The sequence below is a fragment of the Amblyomma americanum genome, chromosome 6 (genome assembly GCF_052857255.1).
Source record: "Amblyomma americanum isolate KBUSLIRL-KWMA chromosome 6, ASM5285725v1, whole genome shotgun sequence".
NCBI classification, from domain to species: domain Eukaryota; kingdom Metazoa; phylum Arthropoda; class Arachnida; order Ixodida; family Ixodidae; genus Amblyomma; species Amblyomma americanum.
Window position 1 is genome coordinate 63,570,199 of NC_135502.1, and position 18,400 is coordinate 63,588,598.

General features: G+C 44.5%; 1 protein-coding gene across 1 annotated transcript in view; it reads right to left on the minus strand.

The window, feature by feature from the left end:
- Positions 1 to 2,818: 2,818 nt before the first annotated feature.
- Positions 2,819 to 18,400, minus strand: part of LOC144094750 (glutamate-gated chloride channel-like) — a 118,674-nt gene continuing 103,092 nt past the window's right edge. Inside the window, exons 4-9 of the mRNA XM_077628661.1 lie at positions 11,263 to 11,486; positions 8,690 to 8,772; positions 8,470 to 8,604; positions 7,536 to 7,882; positions 4,102 to 4,149; positions 2,819 to 3,015 (exon numbers count right to left, since the gene is read on the minus strand). Coding sequence (XP_077484787.1) covers positions 2,839 to 3,015; positions 4,102 to 4,149; positions 7,536 to 7,882; positions 8,470 to 8,604; positions 8,690 to 8,772; positions 11,263 to 11,486 — 1,014 coding nt within the window. The 3' untranslated portion in view covers positions 2,819 to 2,838. The remainder of the gene's footprint in view (positions 3,016 to 4,101; positions 4,150 to 7,535; positions 7,883 to 8,469; positions 8,605 to 8,689; positions 8,773 to 11,262; positions 11,487 to 18,400) is intronic.

The following is an 18,400-nucleotide window of genomic DNA, read 5'->3' on the forward strand; positions in this document are numbered from 1 at the left end:
GGCGAAGACTGTCCCCCCCTATTTCCAAAGCCTCGACGAAGACGGTTGTGCGGGGCGGAAGTCAGCGCTTCTGTCCGCGTCGTCCTTCTACTTGTCCTTCGCCTTTTTGCGTTGGTTCATCTAAGATCTTCTCCCCGCGTTGCCGCTTGCGCACGACCAGTACGTGGTACGCTTGCGTGCTATGGGATGCAGCTTGGTACTGTGGAGACACGATTAGCAGGTAGCGAGCTGTCAGGATTCTTCTTTTATACAACAGGGCAGAATGCAGACTCGCTGTGCGAATAGCTGGAGACAGGAGCCTCACGTGCGGCTCTCTGAAGACGAACATCGCGCCCTGTATTCTGCGGGTTTTTTCGTCATATTTCCGGTTCAGATACCCAATATCTGAAAAATTTCAGTTTTAGAACTATTACGAAAGGTGCTGCCCAATCGTTGGCCAAACCCTCTGTCGCCATTTGCTTCTGCCAAAAATATAAGTCTGTTTCAGCAAGCAAATCAATTTAGTCGTAGTCAGCCAAGTCTAGTCGTTAAGTTTCTTTCGGATATTTATTCGCCAGATTCATACCAAGCAATTCTTTACAAACGAATTTTTGAATGGGATACCATTTATGAACGCAGCTTTTTCATGTAATGTACGATTTCACTATAACAATCAACATATCTGCAGATCACCCGACGGAAGTCTAGAATTTTTTTTGAAGACGTTCTTGCTATCGGCAAAAACATTCTCCATTGATTTTATATGGGAGTCTTAAATGTTCGATGCGACCGATGGAAAAACCTCAAAAGTAAGATTTTGCCTCATATATGAAGAATGGACTATCACCATGCATATTAAATTGAAAGTGTCTCAAAATTTTTCAATTTTAAAAATTTTCAAAGCGGGCATATTTTCCGATTCGTAAGGTAAGGAACAAATCTTGAAACGTGATAGGGTTGCAGAGGGGTACAGTGCGCATAATACCAAAACTGATTTATGGCTACCAAAAAAAAAACTCATTATTACTTACCTCAACTTCAGCATGCAGGAGCACCGTATATCTTCAGGATGTGGATACATGACGCTTTAAGAAGAGAGGAATTTGGTTGATACGCGACGACTGCAGAGTGAATTCTACCTTGCTCTCGTTTCTGTTGTCTAGTTGTTCTTCAAGCGACTCCTCCGTTACCTTGGCGCTGAAGTGCTTTGTTTGATGGCTTCCTGTTTGAAATAAACCACTTAATTCTTATTCAAAAACTATTTAGCTTTCGACCTTCGCACATTTAAGGAAACAAAGAAGATACGCTGAATAGCTATGGTATGAGTGTTTACACCTTTCCGAGAATAATTTTACCAAATTTTTCTCGAGGGGGAGCTTACCAGATAGTTTACTGAAGCCTATGTAGGTGCATCAGCACATGTGCGTGTTATCGCTTCGGTTGGTAGTGATCGTTGCGTTTTTGATCACATGTCTAAAAAAATGTCAAGGATGATCAGTGTATTTCATCACGAAGCTGTGCTTTCATGCATACTGTGTCATTATGAGAACCTTCCTGGCAGCTATATGATCATTTCCTGATTAAGTATTATAGGAACCGTACTATGTGCTCCGTGCCGTTACAAAGGCACGAATTCTCGCTCCTTGGTAATGGCCGGCTTTAGCTGTGTGTTCTGCGTCGTATTAGCTAAACCGATTACACACAGCAGCCGTGACTAACTGCTTCCACTTGACAAATGACAAGTGACACCGTGACAAATGACCTGCACTGACAGTCGCGGCAATGGATGTTCATTTGCGAGCGATTAATGGACTATGCCCAGGAAGGTCTCTTGGAAGGAATAGAAAAATGAAGCACAAACTTCCCCTTAAAGATGCTCTTTCAGAAACTGCGCGAAACGACGAAGAATGTGGCTCACGAGAAGAGGGCTGGTAATTGATGATGCGACGGTCAGCTCTCTAATTCCTAGCGAGTGGCCGCAATTAAAAATAGTGACAATGTAGCTTCCGTTAATTAACTCGGTCGTAAAGATTTTCTGTGTTCAGCAGTTAGGCCTCCAATGCCGAGGAGGCCTTCGCAAGCGTAAAGGCTGAGCAGGCTGAATCCACAAAGGCCGTTAGTTATAGAATATTATGAAATGTTAGAAAACGGCATGTGCGGCATTTCTTGCGGTCTGTTTGGAAGACCACGCAATCGTTTTTCGAAAAGAATTCGCGGTGAAGAAGTACAGGCCTGCTGGTTTTGGCCAGACTGCCATCGGCCTTGTGCAAAGAGATACTTAAGAAGATGGGCTTTTAGTCAACTAGGCATTGAAATTTTTTCCTGAACCTAAGTATGAATTTGTTTTCAACATTTTGTTTTCAAATTCCTGTTTTGTCCTCTTGTGACGACTCATTTTTACTTTATATAGTTTTTCTGACGCAATAGGCCCGAAAGCCTGTTGCGAGAGTCTTGCCAAAAATGAAACGCATTATTGCTCTAAATTCTAACACTATCATCTAGTATTTCCCTTCTTTAAGAACTTATCTCTGTTTTCAACCCCCTTCTATAAATAGAAAGGCGTTTCTTTAGCAGGTAAAAGGCACAGAAATAAAGCGAGTGACAACCTGCAACTGATCGTTCAGGTTGAGCAATCCGCTGATGGACGCCAGACATCGCAACGCACTTACCGGGAAGTCCGTCGTCAAAGGAACAGTTAATCTCTACCCAGTCGTATGGGCAGCTACCCTGGCTTTTCGTCCACTAGGGATTGTATATCAGCGCCTTTTTTTATACAAATGGTCGTAGAAATCTTGTCCCCTAACCGAGACATGTGTAAAAAGACAGGGCACAAATAAAAAAAAAACGAAAATGTATAATTTATGTCCTAGTATAGTAGTAGGGCCAGTAGATGCTGTTGAACAGCAGGAACAAAGCTGGAAAGCCGACGCGGCTCAGCTGGTCAATCTGCTTGGCTTTTACTTTGCTGACGCTGCGCGGAGCCTGGACCAAGGTGCGGACCTCAGTGTGCCCTTTCTTGTCCAACACGAGCTGCGCCTGAAACAGAAGACGCAGGAACAATCGTGGCAGCTTGGCCCGACACAGCTACGGCTCATACCACCTCCTCTGTCCACTTTCCCATTCTCTGCCCGCGCCTTCACCCTCTTCATTTTCTCAGGATTCCCGGCGCCACTTCTCTCTTTACCCTTCCGGGTCCTCGCGTCGTCGTTCACTGCGCGGAGCGAGATTGCCTTCCACTTTCATATTTATTTTTTTTCACTCCGCCTGTCAGCATAGTGGGGGACAGAAATTGAGTTCCGAAGGAACTGGCAAGACGGACGCCATTCGCAGGAGAGATAGAGGCAGTGGAGCTCTGTTTTGCTTCGTGCTCGGACCAGCAAAGAGAACGTATGCCGGAATGAATTGTGCAACTCCGCTGCTTCTTTTGCTGTTGTCTCCGAGTCGCAGCAAGTTCAAGCTTCCCCTGTTTTCTGCCTTTGCTGCTTAGCTTTTGATGTCGCTCTTTCGGGCGTTTTTGCTGTGCTTTTCTTTCCTTCAATGGAAGGTGAACGTGGTGCTGCCAATCTGCCGCCGCAATAGGAAGTCTGTACTTATTTGGACTTGAGATTTAAGCATGAGCTCATGCCGGAGTTATTACCCAGAGAGAGCAATTACAACGACTGCTGCAAGTAAGCAGCGCCTTGCTGGGAGCGAAATGGCTGCCTACGGCAGAATTTTCGCCCGTAAACCATGGAATTTGGTTCCTGAACACTTGACTTTATTTAAACGATATAATGGCTGACATTTAAACTACTAAAAAAGAAGAAAGAAAGAAGTTTTATGACTGGAAACTTGAAATGTATAATAAAAAATTGCTTTTAAGCTTCCTTTACACTCTCTAAGCATAGAAATTGTTTAAAAATTGTCCTAAAATTTAACTCTAGAGGCGCAAGGAGAAACAAAATCCGTAAAATTACGGAGTCATGCAGTTTGAGAAAAAAAAAAGAGGAATTATTAGCAATCTTTTGCGCTTTTGTGGTATTGTTGCAATTGTTTCGCTGGAAACGTAAGCTGCAACGACTTTCTAACGCGAAATACTTTTCACACACACGTAAGCAGAAATAAACGCATTCAGGCGCTTACCGATATCTCATGTTTTGTGCCATCATTGGGGAGATCGCCTATTGGATCCTGCAAAACGAAAATTGCCCGTAAATATTTCTATAGACTTTACACACGCGAATGTTTCATAAATATTCTGCAATCGACACTAGACTTTTATGTAAAAGCAGCCTGACTGCAATCGTGTGGTTTTCATGCGTGGTTTATTCCAACTTTTCGTTCAAGTTGCGACGACTGTGTAGAATACGCTAAGAAAATTCTCGCTGTGTCCAGTTTTTTTTTTACTTGTGTGTAACGCCCTTCAGCATCAGAACCCCTTCTCATTGAAATGAATTTTTCTGGTGGCTGCCTTGAGAAGTGTACCTCACGCTGTCCGGTCCATTTTCTTCAGTTCCGGGGATAATTGGTGATAACTCGACACCCATGGCGACAGGAAAATAGATGGCCTGCTTTATCACCCGCCATGCAAAACCAAAGAAAGTGCGTTACAAAGCTGATAAAGAAAAAAAACAGATGCCCGCCACAGAGTACAGCGTTTCTTTTTCGAATTCTTCCAGTTAGCGTCGTTAGGCTGGGGAAACAGAAGGAGCAAGTTAGGGTCGCGCATTTCCAAAGAACAAAAAAATGAAAAACGACGCATGGGCAATTGAATTCAAAGCCTGGGAAGGCAGAGAATCGCCGCCAAGATATAAAAAAAGCTGATGTCGTTGTGTCCTACACACCAGTCGCGATTTCACCTCATTTTCTGCGTAGCTACTTTTTTTCTGCTCAGCCATTGGAGGCTTGTTTCTCAGACGGGGAACCAGAACAGATTGACAGGGCAATTCAGGCGCTTCCACAGCGAAGGCCGTCCAGTTCACCACGCATCGTAAATATCGATTTCGCATGTCCTTTAAGGCAGTCCTGTTCAGCGATGCGCATTTCTGAACAGATCTCCTACGCTGTCTAGAATGTACCAAAAGCAAAGCGGCTAAAAAGTGAACTGAACTATTCCAGTGGCTGTAGACTTTGTCAAAAATGTTCCGTACCTTGTACCAAAACGCACATTGACAGCAAAATAGTGAATACAAAGGCAAGAACGATTTGTACACCCGTAACAACGGCGGCGCAGAGTACTGTGCAGCTGCGACCTTGCTTTCAATGCATGCCGCTTATGTGACTGCTCTTCGTAGTACAAGCAGTGTATGTCCTTGCGATGTCGAAAGTGAAGGAAAAGCTCTTGCCAGACTATTTTAGGATGCATTTTACGAGGAGCAACAATGCAATCTCGCTTTCTCAAGTGGTAAATAAAAAAAGGAAAAGAAGGGGTCCGAAATTGCGTTGTATTTGAAAAATGTCTCAAAATCTTAGTTGCGCTTGAACGATTCTACTGATGGTTTTGCTGTAGTTACTATGCGCGCGTGACAAGAACGTCATCACCTAATGATATAAGCCTGAATTTTTAACCTTATCATATTTCGAGCGCTCAGTGAAGTTTCGCCTCCTAGCATTTCGTGCTTCGCAAATGTGCCGCATTGGTAGAGCTGTAGCCGCACAAGCTTGAAGTGCACGGTAATTGTCTGTTAATTGCATACAGCTTCGAAGATAACTTGCCATGTGTACCCCGGAATCTAGGCAGAAGTAAAATAAAAGGAGTTCAAGATAAGTGCTCGAGTTTTCCTAAACCCAGCCTCTAGTTTTACATGTGCCAGACTCCAGTTACACTTCCGGGATTTCAGCGCCGACAGAAAATTTCGGCCAGACATGTGGCGATGAAAGCAAAGAGGATATTCTTGCAATACTTAACGGCTTTTAGGCTTACAGAAAATAAGGAATACAAAAAGATGCGGCACCAATACGAGCAAGGAGAGGATATGGGTCCACGCTTTCGAAGGAAAAGACGGCTGACAACGAGATGTACCTAAAAGCGGGAAAAGGGGTTGAAAACGCGGTGATGGCAGCCTATTTGAATCACCTGAGGATCCAACAGCTTTCTATGTGGGTTAAGGCTGACAAAACAATTAAAATTTTTGGGGAAATGACTTTGGTAAATGCTAACGGGCGGAAAGCATATTCGCTTACGTTTCTTAAGTATAATTACGAGAGTCGCGTTAATTTGCACTAGAGGGACATCGGGCAATATGTGCGCGGTGACTATGCCTCTTAGCGACGTGAAGCGAAGCGTTTATAGTGAACGACGACGGGAAACGAAGTATGTGTTCTTCCGGATCCTTGCTTCTGCAACGCGAGGCATGACAAGGGGAGAGGACGGCGTTACGCCGGGAACCACCAACGCTTATGGCGCAGGCTGACAAGAGAGGAGAAAGAGTAAATCTAATTATTTGTTAGCAACATTGCAGAATTCATATAATTGAGGAATACGTGGATATCGACACGATTACATGCTTAGGGCGTGATATGCTGCGGACTGCTCTCCGAGGATTAATGCTGTATAGTTTCCTATTCAATGACAAGTGCCCTGAAATAACGTAAAGAGCCGCTTTCCATTACCGTAATCCTGCCTTAGAAGCCTCTACATTAGAACGCAGAACTTGGTCTTTTGTGCCAAACCGTGATAATAATCAGCTCTCTCTCTCTTAATACTGTCACACATGGCATGAAAATTTGCACTGAACTGAAAATCCTATTTTATATTTTTTGTTTAGTTTTAATTGAACCGGCTCTAAAAAGCAGTTTTCAAATTGGTGCTTGTTTTTCTGTGATATATTCTTAAGCAACGCGACCACTAACTTGAGTTTGTACGTCTCAAAGGTCCGCTGCTAGGATGAGTATAAAATTGTATGCTTTCTTTGCGCCATCACGTGGTAGATATGATGGCGACAGGCATTCGTAGTAACGTGCAATTGTCGCTGTAAAATCACCATGAAAAGGCCCTTCCTCGCAAGCGTTTTGCGAGCACCATACGCCTCTCGACACGCAACGCATGTTGCAAACAGAGTCCGTGTTTTATTTGCTGTCAAGAATATTTGTGCTCGAATACGCTTGTAAAAGCTCATGGAGCAATTCAGATGGCTGATACGAGTATTTTGAGTTCGGATTCAGTTTATTTTACGGTGCCCATTGTGTTGCAACCATCTATGCTTCTTTTTCGCTAAAGTATGTTGCAATGGTTTTTACGATGCGACGAAAAGGCGCTTGCCGTTGTTTGCTATTTTCTGTGCATGTGTCTGCGTATCTTGTCCCAAACATCGCTAACGCTCAAGAGCCTATCTGCTTATTGTCAATGTCAGAGGGAGTCACAATGGTTCCTATGTTATTAATGATATATCAAAATGAAAATACAGTGGTACCAAGAGGGGCCGCAGGATTGCGGAGAGAACGCACATGTAGGCGGGAGAGCACGGCGAGGGGTGGGGAAGCAATGGCGCTATTTTGCTGGGCCCCATCAAATCTTGCCGGGTCCTCTGTGCCTGTACTGCTGACTGCTAAACTATAGAGGAAGCATAGTGCCTTACGTCTGTGCACTGGCCCTTCTTATTGGACGGCCGCCGCCACAGGTAGTTGACCAAGGTGAATTCAAGCAGGGCGGCAAATACAAAGGACGTGCAGCAACCGATCCATACGTCCATGGCCTTGATGTAGGAAACCGGTGGCAGGTTTCCCTGGATGCCGGCGCCCTTGGATGATATAGTGAGCAGCGTGGTGACGCCCAGGGTGACACGAGCGGGGATCGCGTCCACGTCGAGCCAGAAGGACACCCACGAAATCACCACAATGAGTGTAGTGGGAAGATATGTCTGGACCATGTGGTACCCTAGAGACCTTCGGAGGTAGAAATCAGCCTTGAGGCAGCTGTACTCTCCTGAAAAAAAAAGCAAAAAAAACAAAGCTAAGGCACAGCGCACACCCGCACTGCGCGTGTCGCGTTAGCATGAAGCGCTGACGGATGCTTGAGGTTGGAGACGTTTATTCGTTCCTTTCAATCGTCTTATATAGCGGGAGTGATATACGGAGAAGGTCAGAAGGAACAAAGTAGGATGCGACAGATATGCACAACGAATGACTGACAACCTCCCTCCACTGCGATATGCTGAGACGTTTGGAAACCACGCCGACCGGCAGTTCAGCTTTTCTTAGTGCTCCGCATAACGTGCAATCTGCCGAAAGGTGTCTTCGGCCTGCTGGCATTTTGAATATTTTTCTCGGCACTGACACATTCAAAAGAAGATCTATGTGCTGATTCATCCGTTTTTCAGATTTGCACTTGAATAACAGCTGCATATCTGAGTGTTTCGGTTCGCTCAGAACATCCTTCAAGATCCTAGTGACAGTTTTGTGCTGCGCGCATAAGAAATCTTCACTCGTATCATAGGCGTCCTGACGTCGTCATACCGTGATATGCTGAAGGCATTCGTAAGAGAACAGCGACTTAAAAGAGTTTGGTCTTACCTATATGAAACTTCTCTTTGCAGAGCGATGTGTTTACTTTCTCGATTTCGAATTGTGGCAGCTTGAGATTTTCGAAGAGGACGACCGGCTGGCTGTCTGACCACTTGAGCAGTAGTTCTTCGGTCGTTTTGGAAACTGCGTGAGGCATGACAGTAACAAATGCAAAGTGAGCTTCGCATTGAAGTCATTAAATGCGGAGAAATCAGTTTTCAGTACTTACATGACGCAATCTCAATGCTGCAAACTTGAGAATCCATAGGGTACCGGTAGAGATCCATCATGCAGGAGAACCGCAGTTTTAATCTGTTGGCGTGGGATACGAAGAACATTATTTCATTCTCATGAAACGAGAGCACAGCCATCTACCCTGAGCTTATATTCACGCTCGTAACAAAATGCAAGGGAGTCGTTGGCACAGTTTGTACTTCAGCAGTGCTTTTTAAACGAGAGTCACTAATGCTATTCTGTACCACGCGCCAGAGTCTACGCAGCGTTTTTTCTCTTAACTACGAAGGAGACGACATTTGGTATGGGCCACATTTGGGAGTGCTACTCCTTTCGCTTTGAAAATAATATGAAAACTGATAATTACTACCTTTACTCTGGTCGGAAAGGGCAATATAAAGTTAAAAGAATGTGGCGAGGAGGAATGAAAATAGAGAGTGAGGCCTTACACGGCACATCCCGAACAAGGCACGATTGTTCCTATTCTTACGGCGGAGCACATCTGTGAAATTTCTGCGTTAAAAAACGCGGAAGAGTCGTTAGAGAACACATAACATGGTAGACGCTCCGTATTGAATTTCTTGGGCCTTCTTTTCGATATGCAAAGTATTGGCAACGTAAATAGGTACAAACAAGAAAAATGTCACGGTGTCATCTCTCAATTATCGCTGCTGCTTTCCCCGCTTTGACCAAACGGTTATTAAATACCTAAGGGGGGTTTTCCTCTAAAATGAAAAGGAAGCCGAATTAAGTTAAACCTAGCAATATAGTGTACACGAAAAGTAACCCCACTATACACTGACACGCAAAAAATACAGTTTATTCGCCATTCATACAAAAATAAAATATAGGTATGTGCTCAGGAATATTAAAATAGTTTGTCTAGTAAGCGAAAGATAAAAAATATTCACAGTGAAATAAGCCGCACTGCACTTCTACATTCATTCAACGAGGCGGTTCAGAGCGCCCTCTTTGAATACACTGTCGGTGCTCTTTTATTTGAGGAAAGCTAACTTCTCATGGTTTTCCTTCAGTGTGCCATAAACCCAGCTCTATTTACAATCTCGAAACGAAATTTTTCTTTTCAGTTTGGTATATGGCCTTCATGGGCACTTTTTTTCACGTGTGTTACAGGTGCAGCTCTTCAATCTTCTGGAATTTAATGCCAGTGCAAGATGCGATTGTAACGAAAAAGCTCTTCCAGCAAAACAGTTGTTGGAAATGTTTGGCAGTAATTTATGAAGCTTTACACGTGTGGCAACGGAGCAAACTTTTTACCAAGGCTTGTCTTGCTGTGAAAGAATGAAAGAAAGGGTAAATGGCACAACTCTTTCTTTAGTTATGAAATAAACAAAACAATCTTGAAAAGAAAGATAAATGAAAGAGTATTGAGATGTTACAATGTCGGTGCCGCCAATTTTTTTATGAAGAGGCCACGTGCGCAGTTGAAGACTGGTAATAACAAAAGCGAGATGGCGAATTCTGCAGTGCTTAATTTTTCAAACGATTTTAGAGATGTATTTAATGTATTGATTGCTAAGATCTGCAGGCAAACTGCGCAGGACAGGGTTAACTGAAAATCAATGGGAGGGCCCTTCGGACTGCACAGCCCGCAATACGGCGCGTGATAATAATGATGACAATAATGATTCTGACGGCTGTTTTAACTACGTTTGGTTTCTAGCCCAGTTAAATCAAGCGTAATTGGCGGCAATAAAGGATAGAATCAAATATATAAGCTGGCAGTTATGCAACATATAACCTTGCTCAGGTACCGTAACTTATTGCTGCATGTACACATTCACCAAAGTCTCTTATGAAAGTACGAGCTTGGAAAAGGCGAAGAAACAGAAATGTTCAGCATATGCGTGACCGCTTTTTTGCGAGCTGTGTCATTTCTCTATGTCGACCCCGAGCTCAATGAAATTAGTTAGGGGCATTTCAAAATTTCTCATATTCAGCGCACCATTGGTCAGGCAGCTGGACACATCATACACAGAGGGACTTCAATGTTTCCTTTCGTTTGGTATGTCATTGGCGCTTTGAGCGACAGTTGCTCTGAGAACGTCAGTTTTACCGACTGTGATGTCGCTTGGCCATTGGATACGAATTATCTAGCTGCTAATGACATTAGACTTTTAAACAATCGATAATGACAATAATGATGCGGATTCACCAAGTGATTGTTATACTACTTGAGGAGTGCATTATATATATATATATATATATATATATATATATATATATATATATATATATATATATATATATATATATATATATATATATATATATATTATTTGAATTCACTCGACAATCAGACTACCACTACACGCAAGCCCAATTCCTAACGCAGACACACTAGGCAAGATGACTATCTGTTTCGCAGGTGCCAAATCTCTTTCCTTTTCCATAGTGGGCGTTGAATCGTAACACGTTCATCGTCAAAGAGAAAACCCGACAAAATAAACCTTCCTGTACTGAGGTCTCCACAACCCGGAAAAAGGGAAAAAAAAATCCGACATCAAAACTGACCGCTACTCTGTAGGATTAGTTCCGATTGCTCACCGTAGCATGTACAGAATCGCTCCCGTCGGGTTTATACGAACGAGGACGTTGGGAACAGTCACGTATTGGAACTCGGCGTGCTTGGCGTTAGCGAAAAACACCTCGGGCTTCCAGATCATCTGGACAAGCTTCGGGTCGTTCAGGTCGAGCGGACGAGATAGCGTGGACTTTCGTAACCGCTCGTCCAACCATGACTGCCGAAAGTACAGGTCGACTTCGTAGTCCTAGAGAAAGAAAGTAGAACAAATCAATATAAAGGTGTAAGATACAGGAAACAAGAAGGTTTCTTGCGATGAAGTGTGGCACAAAAATTTACACGTCAGAAACGCCACCGAAAGGCATTAGGCGAAGCACAGCGATTTGGCCCTGCAGGAGCGTTCATATACTAGGAAAAGCTTCAGAAGGTGTTCTGCGCAGGTATAAATTGCAGTTGCTGGTTGTGCGTAGCTTTGCGTTTCCTTCGCTTCTGGCGCTATCAGTCGGTGCCAGGCCCTGAGCCCATGGCAACAAGATAAAAAATGGACGAATTGCAGCACGGCCACGGCTTCATGATCAAGCGGAAAGATCCCATGAGGGCTTGAAATTGATGCTGCTCCTACATGGGAAGTTTCAAATCCGGATTTATTTTCTGCCATTTTTTCAGATGTGATTTCCGTAGCCATTAACTTTAGAGAGAAATGCTTGACCGTATCGAAAGCTCTCTGGAAGTTTCGCGCATTCGGACCATTGGGCGATTAATTGACCACTCACTAAGAGATGATGAATTTTCCTCTTTATGTGCATGTGCAGTAGGATTATAGTTACAAGCTTTAATTATATTATTGAAAAATTGGAAGAAACCTTCGGCCAGCAAGTCCAATGTGGCATCTAGTAGCTTCACACGAAGAAGGGAAGCTCGGAATTTCAGCGCGGTGCCTTCGCTCAACTTTTTTTTTTCTGAAATGAATACACACAGAGTGTCGAATTTCTGTGTAAATAATATGTTGACCCTTAAAGAAAGGTTTGAATATTTTGTTTTCATGTTCTTTTGTTTCTTCTGTAGTGTAAGCCTCATTAGACGCTATCTATTCTTTAATGAGATACGCCAGGGAGTAGGCTGGACGGGTACCGAGCTAAATTTATTAGCACATCTCTAAGCACGCCCGCTTGCCACAAAGCCAGCGGAAATGCTATTCAGGCCGTTTTTCACATGCACCTTCCATGAGTTGACTAAAAGACAAAGAGAAGCATTGTACGAGAGGAAGGAAGGAAGGTCAGGAGGAGCGCTAATTGCCAACTGGAGGCTTTATTTAAGAAACCTTCCCAAGGAAGCAAGCCCCCATACCTAGACGCAACTCCTAAATTGGTTAAGGAGGTGATGAGATTAAAAGAAAAAAATGAGTATTACTGCGAGAAACTACGAAAACAAAAAAAGGTAGAATCCCCCTTGTCCAAACGTGCTGGCGCAATCTCGCTGCCTTCTCTTCCGGAAGCTCTCTACTGTGGTGGCTTGGCTCATGCAGTCTCGACGCAAGTGAAATAAGCGGAAGCGAAAGGTGTAGTGCAAAAAAGTTTTTCATTAAATGTCGAACCAGACATGGCTGCATTCGCGACAACTGATTCATGTAGCCACGCTTTCAGCGCCGGTACCAAAATAGCCCGTCTGTGTGAACATTTGAATGAACGAGCCGGCCAATCGCTGGCTTCACTGGATGGGAAGCTAAGGCTAGCTAGCAGTTATCTGAATTTGCATCCAGGAAGCTCAGCGAAATCCACTGCCATCGAACGCCTACAGATATATACAAATGCCGAACGCCCACAGATGCGTTCATACTCCAGCACCAGTGTCAGCGTGCGCGCTACCCCAGTGGGCATGTGATTGCGTTTTGCCTATATCAGACACAGAAAGGTACTTTGTTGATTACGGTCAATGTCTCTAAAATGAGGTAATCTACTGCTAAAGGTGCGCCGTGCATACTGAATGGGTTATTTATTTTTAAGGGGCACTAAGTTCAACTCCGCCCAGTCTTTTTTCTCAGTAACAATAAATTATTTTTCTATTTGCCAGCAGGTTAATTGTTGTTCTGCACGGGAGCAACAGACGCATTTTTTGCTGATAAAATTTCGTTTCAAGAAACAACATTTATTTTGTCAGCTTCTCAATTCATACTCGTCAAGAATATAGCTCGAAGGACTCCTTTATTACCGCCAGGGAGTAAATTAAGTTTACCTTTTACCCCAAGATCTACAACGAAAAATGGTGTCTTGACGACATTGCAATTCGCTTCTCAAAGTGGCCAGTGGTAGCGATACCTCCTAATCATTTAACAGTCTTTTGTAGAATACGCAGGCTCCCTTCACAGTGTAAGCAATCTCTTTTTGATTAGAATGCGGAAATCTGTCTGGTAATTTACAAGGTTATCTGCAGGCCAACTTCAATTTATCCGGAGTATTCCTTTGAGCTAATTTTTGTTTCTGCTAGGTAAAAAAAAGAGAGGCCAAATTAGACTAAAAAAAGTGTCAGGGATAAAGAGATGATGGAACACATGAGATTGAATATAAGTGAAGATTACACGTAACAATCTTACGAAACAATTGAACAATAAACAATAGTTTGGAGACTATGCAAGCATATTGCTGTCAAAGCTTCAAGAGGGTTGTTAGCAACTCGAGAACCCATAGCTTTCGTGAGAAAAAGAGGCGTCTTCAGTGTAGCTTATGACATTTCTTTTTTGCGTGGTGTGAACAGGAAGCTCACGTTTCCGTGTAAACGAAGCGAATCGAGCAACCGTATCCCCAGATGCCGGAGCTCATGACAGGAGGCTCGGATTCCGACATCATCCACGGTACGCGTTCGACCAGAATCTTAACAGAGAAGGGCAAACACTGAGCTCAGAGCTGATGGATCGATCGCGAACGGAGCAGACCTGGAAGGCTCGCCCTCCATCGAGGGAAGACGCAAGAGGAGTGGATTAGGACGGGAGGCGCGCAGAGTCTAGGGAGGCCGCAATTAACGGCCATACACAGCTTCGTGGAAAAAGCGGAGAGACGAAGGCGGCCGAGGACGCCAGTAATCGAGCATTGTGTCTGCAGTGGGAGGGACCGCGATCGAACCCGAAACTTGCTCGCTTCGCCGAACGACGACAATGAGAGCTCCGCTCGGAGGCCTTTTGTCGCTCGAGAGCGAGGTTTTGTGGGAAACCTGAACAGCTCGGTGTTAACCGCTCTCATTTTTAGCTTCGTTCAGAATGCATTTTCTTTTCTTTTTTTTTTTGGTCAGCGCGGAAAAAAAGGCTTTCCTGTCGGTGTAGAACTTTAAAAGCCAGGAATATAGTGGGCAGTATGCTCTTCTTTGTTTACTTCGTGTTTCTGCGGACAGAAAGCAGCGCTTTCAAAGCGCTGGAGGATTAAGGTCGCCGAAAGTGTGCTGTGTCGTTTGTGCACGTGTCTGGAATTTGTCGAGAGTCAGCCAAATGGAAGGTAAAGCCTCCGGGCTGCTGGCCGCCACGCAGAAAAACAGCTCTTTTTTTTTCCCCGTGGGCTTTACCAATGAAATACACATCACCGAATATTTGTAGAGCGACGGATATTTTTTCTAAGGAACTCTGAAAGAGCGCTTGTCATTTTTCTTTCACATAATTTTTTTAGGGGGGGGGGGGGAGCGAGAACGCTAACTTCTGACGTCTAATGAAATACATTCCAGCATACTTTCATGTTTTGTGAGTGAGAAATAGTGTTTACGTTCCATTAAACTCTCCAAAACATTGTTGCGTGCTGAAGAAAATGAAATCCTATTTGGGAACGTCACGTTTCGGGGCATTCCTACATTGAAAATATCCGAGCGACTTTTCCTTTGCTCAAAAACAGGCGAAAAGCTTTTACTGCGGGCACTCATGTATCAGGGAAACAAAGACGAGTTCCACATAAGCCCTGTTTCCGTCTTGTTTTCCTGAAGGCTCTGGCTGAAAAAAATGGTGAAGAAAATTGGAGATTAAAAGAATTTCATAGAAGTCGGCTGTCTCAGTTTTTCCTCGCCATTGATGTTAAATGCAAAAGCCTTATCGCTGCCTTTTTTTGGTGATCTGTGCGCAGAGACAACCTTGGGTCGTAATATTTGGTTCGATTTAATTTTCCGTAACTCAACTCCAAAGACGTGGAGTTTTACTTCCTTCTCGAGTGAAGAGGCGGAAAAGCGCTAACATGGTCGTATCAGTCCTGCAAAGGCTTAATGGAGCAGGTTCCCTTTTAGGTAAGCACCAGGAGGGCGGAAAGACTAGTTCTTTCTTTCTGGTCTCATTCTACCTTGTATAACATGGGCAGAGGGTTATATGCATTAATAAAAAAAATTAAGCGCCGGGAATCTTGTCGCTATTGCTCTTTTTTTAAGGTTAAAGTAAGGCTCGCTTCCTTCATGCCTTTGACAGCGAATAAGGCGGGGGGGGGGGGGGGGGGGGGCTGGAAAGCGCCAGTATCATGGAGGCTTGGAAACACGACCCTCAAAAAGCACGTGCCTGGCCATCGCAACAGAACGCCGTGCTGCAAATTCTGCCGCAATTTCAACTTAATCCCTTCAGGATTGACGTAGGATTAAATTACTTCACTGCAGCTACTTTTTTCCAGATGGCTGAGTAGAATACATTAGCTTAGCTAGCCGCTTGGATCCTTCTTTCTGGGGAGTCATTTTAATTGCAGGCTAAAAGTTTGCCACACCAGCATGCTTTAATTATCTTATTCAGCCGCAACAAAAGCTGAGCACATTGGTCGCTGCCGTAATTGATTGTTACCTTATACAGAGTGTGGGTTTGCTCAGAGAATGTCGAAAAGAATTTTCTCGGCTTTTTCGGGCCAGAATTTTGCGCAGAGTTGTCATTTAGTGGTAAACCTTTTTTTATACTACGTTTGGGTGCGTCATTTGCATAAATCGGTGAGAATTATTCGAAACACCGCCTAGTATGAGGCAATGCAGGACCACAAGACGGTTTCGCAACTGGTTTATCAGCAGCGCCATCTCTCGGCTTCGAAAGATTCACGAGCGTTCTTAATTTTGCGTCTCGGGTTCCTATGCTTTCGCCATTCTGCCCCAGATAACAGCCTGGTTTTGGCTTTCTGAATATAACGTCCCAGAGCGACTCAGGCTGTGCGGGACGCCATTGAAGGGGGCTGCGGATTATATCAACCACCTGGGGTTCTTTAACATGCACTGACATCGCAGAGTACACGGGCCTCCAGAATTTCGCCTCGAACGAATTGCGACCGCCGCGCCCGGGATCGAACCTGCCTATCTCGGGTGAGCTAGCGAGCCGTATGATTACTGAGCCACCGCGGCGGCTACAAGAGCTGGCGCTGCCAGTACAGCTGTTGCGACACCGTCGTTTTTGGTCCGACATCACCGCACAGTCACTATTTCTAAAAAGAAAACAGGCGAGTACCCCACGAAAAAGTAGTTCTACGTACAAACGTTAGCCCAAAATAAGACACATTAGCAAGAAAGGTGGACAAGACAAGACAAGAGGGTGGACACGATTCTTGTGAATGTGTCTTAGTTTGCGCTAACGTTTGTACATAGAACTATGCACCAACTAGCCCAGCAACAAGTGTTACTTGAAAACGTAGTACAGGAGATTTGCAGCGCCCAGGCTGCACTTAAATTGTTAACCTCCGCGCCTTAAAATTGATGCCATCAGGCATGTGGAAAGCTGCAAATGCGAAAACATATTCTGAATCATTTGATTTTCACTTTGGTTTTGTGAGAGTTTAACGTCTCAAAGCAATTCAGGCTACGAGGGACGTCGTAGTGAAGGGATCCATAAATTTCCACCACCTGGGGTTCTTTAACGTGCGCTGATATCGCACAGTGTGTGGGCCTCTAGAGTTTCGCCTCCATCGAAATTCGACCGGCGCGGCCGGAATCGAACCCGCGTCTTTCGGGTCAGCAGCCGAGCACCATAACCACTGAGCCACCGCGGCGGCTCTCTAAACCATTTGGGGCGCGCCTTTTTGCTAATAACATATTCCTTGCCTAGCTTCTCTCGACGTAGCCCAGTGAGCTTACAAAACGCCACGTGTTGCTTCTGAACAGAGCGCCGAAGCTAATACAATTCAGAGCAGGCAGGTGGTGTGGAAGGGCACTACGGGTACACCAAAGTAGTTCGCTCTTGTAACTAGGTTGCATGTGATGGCGTTGATCGACACGGCAATCTTAAGAGAACGTTCTCTATAAAACAAAGCCTAGCGCCAAATGGCACCGCTGTGCGAAGCTTGAGCGCGAACAAACGACTGCTTTGGCCGATAGGAATTCACTTCGATTTTCTCTGAGCGACGCAGTGCTGAGTAGAATTTGAGTGTGACTGTGATCAGCACGTAGATTGTGACCACTCCTTGTCATTTCTCGCCTTTTCGGACAGGAAGTGTTTCCTCACCGCTTTTTGTCGTGAGCCGAAATGCCGCTACCCGCTCCTTATTGTCCGCTAAGATGGCGCGTTGCACCGCTGAAATACTGGGTTCAGCAGGTTTGCACTATCACAACCGCTTCTTTTCGGAATAGTCCAGCCATGTTTGCATCCAGCGTCTGTTTATCACTATCGGCGTTTGCTGCCGATTAACCGCGTATGTACGCGCGCACAACTACGGAGAAAGCTCTCGGTCACCCCTCAGTATTCATTCTGACGAAGGAAAATAAGAAAACCAGGCCGTGCCTTTACAGCGTCTCACATCACGGATGAGGCAGCTGAGTCTTTCCGTGTTACTAATAACTGTAAGTTAAAATGAATCGTAAGATTACTTGTGTCGTAGTTTTCCTTCTTTTTCTGGTCGTTTTGGTTCCTACTTCCCTCTCGAGATGAACAATGTACAACACGCCCAATTCGCCATCTTGCTTAAGATACCGCTGGGACAGATTCTTTAAGTTTGCAACTGCCATCGCCTAGCATACGCAGCCTAAGAAGCAAACGAAGAAACAAAATTGTGGAACAATGCCTAATGTGTCCCAGAGAAATAGTTGACTCCATTTTTGTAGCAACGAGCTAATAATATCAATTGCATGTTTTTCGTTTACCGAGAAGTTTATCTATTCATGATTTTCTAATTTTTTTTACGATCGCCTCCGTCATATAGCCTTTCAATATGCGCCGCGAGCGGCATGGTGCTTCACGAGATAAGC